This window comes from Nicotiana tabacum, chromosome 15, assembly GCF_000715075.1.
Source record: "Nicotiana tabacum cultivar K326 chromosome 15, ASM71507v2, whole genome shotgun sequence".
Lineage (NCBI taxonomy): Eukaryota > Viridiplantae > Streptophyta > Magnoliopsida > Solanales > Solanaceae > Nicotiana > Nicotiana tabacum.
Genome location: NC_134094.1, coordinates 125,482,715 through 125,487,639, shown reverse-complemented (window position 1 = coordinate 125,487,639; position 4,925 = coordinate 125,482,715). Strand labels below are relative to the sequence as shown.

Here is a 4,925-nt window from a genome sequence, read left to right as displayed (position 1 = left end):
AATCAAAAAGTCAACTCCCTGGTCAAACTTCCAAACTTAAATTTGTATTTTAGCTATTTCAAGCCTAATTTAGCTACGGGCTTCCAAATAATTTTTCGGACACGCTCCTAAGTCCAAAATTACCATACGGAGCTATTGGAATCATCAAAACTCTATTCCGGGGTCGTTTACATATAAGTCGACATTCAGTCACTATTTTAACCCAAGCTTTAAACCTTGGAACTAAGTATTCCACTTCATTCTAAAACCCCACCGGACCTGAACCAATCACCTCGGAGAGTCAAATAACAACTTCAACGCATAAATTGAGCAGTAAATGGGAAAATTAGGTTATAATACTCAAAACAACCGGCCGGGTCCTTACAAGGAGTCAAGTTCATTGATGACATAATAACTGCAAATGGAGTCAAGGTAAGAGGCTGAAAGTGAGGTATAACACATGTAGTTAGACATAGGGTATATGCAGGAGGATGAAGTATGGTCACTAGGTAGTGGACCTTGCACAAAGTCATTCAACCATCCATGAGGTCTGAAAGTTCTAGCAGTTATCCTGGGCTGTGGGTAAGGAATATCAGGAGAGTTAGTTGGTGAGGAATGGCTTGCTACAGAATAACTAGATTGTGTGAAATGTTCAGGTGATGAGAGCACAGGGTTGGGTGCTTCATCAGTATCATGTATACCAGAATGAGTTCCATGGATAGGAGAACCTGATTGAGAAGGAAATGATTCTGGGCTAACATCGGGCTCCTCAACAGAGGGGCCATCTACCCAAGATGGTTGCACTGTAAGTAGACCATCCTGAGTAGATGGTAACTCTGAAAGTGGATCCATATGTGGCGTAGGTGCAGAACAAGCAGGAATCATGTAGGCATTTGATGTTTGAGATGATTTGAAAGGAAAAACATCCTCCTTAAAAATAACATCTCTACATATAAAGAACATCTTGCGTGAGAAGCTATAGAGTTTGTATCCCTTTTGTGTGCTAAAATACCCCATATGTACTGCTGCTTCAGCTCTTGGACCAAACTTATCTCCAATGGCCCCAGTAATAGTAGCATAACACAAGCTGCCTATGAATCTCAAATGAGCCAAGTTAGGTTGTCTTCCAAAGAAAATTTCAAATGGTGACTTGTTTCCCAGTACTGGAGATGGTATCCTATTAATGAGATACACAACATTGAAAATACAAATACCCCAAAATCTCAAAGGCAACCCTGCTTGAAACCTAAGTGCCCTGGTTACTTCAAGGATGTGTTTATGCTTTCTTTCAACCACCCTATTTTGTGGGGGTGTGTGAACATAAGAGCTTTGGTGAATGATCCCTGCATTACTGAATAAAGCTTTGTAGAAAGAATTGAAAAACTCAATCCCATTATCACTTCTAAAGACCTTTATTGATGTATTAAAGTGAGTTTGTACAAGTAGTAAGAATTCCTTAAGGATAGTGCTAACATCACTCTTCAGATATAGAAGAAACACTCATACCATTCTACTAAAATCATTCACCAAAGTAAGAAAATATTACAGCCATCAAAGGTAGGGACCCTATAGGGACCCCAGACATCTGCATGTACCAAGTCAAAGGGTTTTGCAGCTCTACTATTACTTATAGGAAAAGGAATTCTTGTGTTCTTAGCTAGAGGGCATACAATAGAAGACTTAGTATTATTCATGTTACTTCTAACTAAAGAAAGTTGTCTTAATATCCTCCAAGAGACATATCCTAGCCTCTTGTGCCATAGCTCATCCTCATCATGTACTTTTAGGAATACTGAAGGGACAAGAGATGGTGGCCTTTTATTCTTTGAGTACCAGTGATACCGATCTTCTTCTATTCTACCAATCCCCTTCACCTTCCTAATGTGAAGGTCCTGTATTAGACAAAAATCATGATAGAATGCCATAAATCATCTCAACTCTCTTGTCAACTTTGCTACTAATAACAAATTGAACTTGAATTCAGGGACATATAAAATATTATGAATGTTTTCTTGTAACAATTTAGAACTCCCTATATGTGTAATGGGGACTCTACTGCCATTAGGTAAGAGCACTTTCCGATTCTCTTGTTTAGTAATTATAGACAACATACCACTGTCTCCCACTATGTGATTTGTGGGCCCACTATCTACAATCCATTTATCATTCCTATCATTAGAAAGAGAGGGAGTAACAATACCTACTGCATTAGCTGTTGCTTTAGTACTGTTACCTTTGCTCAACATCTTCAGAATTTGGTTATATTGTTCTTGGGTGAAGACCATAGGTGATGCACCTGCATTCATATTTGTGGCACTTTGGCCTACAACAACACTGCTCATTATCCCTTGACCCTGGTCCAATGTAGCAAAACCCTGACTATCACTAATAAAACCTGAACCACGATGCTCTTCACTAAGGAAGTTGTATCCATGATTACTAGTGTTATAACCTTGATATTAACCCCCATGATAATGCTGGCCAAGAATCATATTAGAGTTTTGGTCCAATTGTCTACCAAACGAGGTCATATTGTTGGCAGTCATATTATTAGCAGTTGCCCCATTCTTTTTTCTCCCCTTATAGTTTGGAGGGTAGCCAACTAATTGGTAACAATTTTCCTTAGTATGACATTTCAACTTGCAATGTTCACAATATAGATTGAAGTTCCTCTTTGGTTTCTGTTGTGTGCCTTTTGCATTCCATAGTGATGTAATGTCATTCCCTTCTGCAATGGAATTAACCCCAGGTGGTGGTGTCAACTGGCTCTCACTTTCAATAATCTTTGCATATGCCTGATTCAAAATTAGTTCTGTTGTTTTCACGAGAATTTGACGCCTCGCCTGGTCATACGAGTCATTCAAGCCACTAAGAAATTGAAGCAGATGTTGTTGTAAGAAACGTACTACAATTTTCTTGGATTTTGCACATCCACAATTTGGAGAAGGTCTCATTGCATTATATTCTGCCCACAATTCTTTCAGCCTCGTGAAGTAGATGGAAACAGAGTCTGTTCCTTGAGAAATTGTTGCAATTTCCCGATGTAGCTGAAATATACGTACTCTGTTTACTTTGTCAAAACACCCCCATAGATCTTCCCATACGTGCATCGGAAGCATAGACAATTCCACTGAATAGACGTGGTGCGACTCTATTCATTATCCACGAAAGGGCAATCGTGTTGCATGTTTCACAGTGTTCATGAAACTCATCATCAAATAATTCCTTTCTACAAGTTTCGGTAACAAAACTTAATTTTCGTTTGGCTTGAAGTGTTATACGCATCGACCTTCGCTATAGTCCATAGTTCTCAGATCCTTTAAGATGGATCCGAATCAGAATTGAACCCGGAGTGTCCGATGGATGCACAAAGAGTGAATGCGTGTGGTCAATTTTAGCTTCATTTCCTGTTGTCGCGACTCATATTCCGTCTCCAATCACCATTTTAGCTGAATGGGAAAAATTCAAAAAAACCCTAGCTTTGCGATATGTGACTTTGGAACAATTTCTTCATGATTATGCAAGTATAAGCTTCGAAAAATAGATGAGTTGTGAGCGAAATTTCGATCGATTCTCACAGCTCTGATACCATGTTAAGAGCTTGAAAGCTCTGTTAATGTTGAGAGATGAAGAAGAGAGAATAGCAAGACAGAGAGAGAAGCTTTTGGAAAATGAGTAATATTTCCACTAACTGATTTTAAAATACACTGTACATCCTTTTATATAAGAATAACTAACTTCTTAATTACTAGTCTTAATACTAATTAACTAACTAACTTGCCAGCTCATCCACAGCTCAACATCCCTCAACAGTCTGGGAGAATAGTATGTACGCATATCTTACCCTAACTTGTGGAGATAGAGAGACTATTTCCGAAAGACCCTCGACTAAAAAAAAAAAAAATTCTCAGCAGTTATGAAAAAAAAAAACAATAGTGAAGAAGGAATGATTGTAATATTCTTCCACTCTGCAAATTTTATAAGATTTCGGATCTGGACCTCACCTACACAATTCTGGCCCAAGATTGAACTTTCGTTAGAGAAATGGGTATTACTACCTTCGTTCCAGTTTATGTGAACTTATTTTCTTTTTGGTCCGTTCCAAAAAGAATGACCCCTTTCTAAATTTGGAAATAATTTTGCTTAAACTTACAATTTTATCCTTAATGAGAAGCTTTTATAACCACACAAATATTCTGGGCCCCTTTTTGAATTGTTTAGGACCACAAATTCTAAAAGTCTTCATTTTTTCTTAAACTTCGTGCCAAATCAAAGAGATTCACATAAATTGGAACGGAGAGAGTATTATTTTTAACCCGTGCCAAAAACTATTTACACGGTAGCCGTAAAAGTGTATAATATTTGATAATTTTATATATTTTTCCGCTATTATTTTTACAGCGGTTATACAATGTTATTTTTTCTCTGAGGAAATGCTCATTTCACTCTACTCTTTGGGCTTGTTATTACCGCGTGCTGAATACTCACAGGTAATGAGCCCAGGGCTTAGTTTAGAGTATCCCAATCTCTTCTAGAACTAGAAGGACATTTCAAATTTCAAGCTTTAATGTCTGTGACTATCTAAGGGAAAGTTCTTGCACAAAAAAAGAAAAAAAAAGGGTGGTCAACCGTTCTAAGTTTTCCAAAAAAAACAAAAAACGATCACCTCCTATAAAAATAATGTAGCCTAGCAGTCAATATGAAATGAAAATCATGAAAAAACATAGGTCAAATTCCAACGGAACCAAAAAAATGCGAGATGATTTCTCGTCAACACGATTATTTAAAAAAAAATTGCTATGAAGTTAGGAATGATAACCAATGACTTGCAAAAGTGATTGCAGACAACTTTAGCGTTAAGTATAACAGATTCATTTTTAAGTACAAGTTTGCCAGTCCACTTCCTCTGCACCAAACGTTACTATGCATAAAACATCCGTGTTTGT

At 37.5% G+C, this 4,925-nt stretch overlaps 1 protein-coding gene across 1 annotated transcript; it reads right to left on the bottom strand.

The window, feature by feature from the left end:
• Positions 1-360: 360 nt before the first annotated feature.
• On the bottom strand, positions 361-3,089 carry LOC142169851 (uncharacterized). Its single transcript, XM_075231779.1, has 4 exons — positions 2,444-3,089; positions 2,133-2,374; positions 1,575-1,871; positions 361-1,458 (listed from the first exon to the last, which is right to left on the bottom strand). The coding sequence occupies exons 1-4, from the start codon at positions 3,087-3,089 to the stop codon at positions 361-363; spliced, it is 2,283 nt and encodes a 760-aa protein (XP_075087880.1).
• Positions 3,090-4,925: the final 1,836 nt, after the last annotated feature.

Coding starts and splice junctions, on each gene's coding strand:
- LOC142169851 (XM_075231779.1), bottom strand. CDS start 3,089: ATGCACGTATGGGAAGATCTATGGGGGTGTTTTGACAAAGTAAACAGA. Junction 1,872..2,132: donor ATAGGAATGATAAATGGATT/GTAGATAGTGGG, acceptor TGTCTAATACAG/GACCTTCACATTAGGAAGGT. Junction 1,459..1,574: donor CTGCAAAACCCTTTGACTTG/GTACATGCAGAT, acceptor CTATATCTGAAG/AGTGATGTTAGCACTATCCT.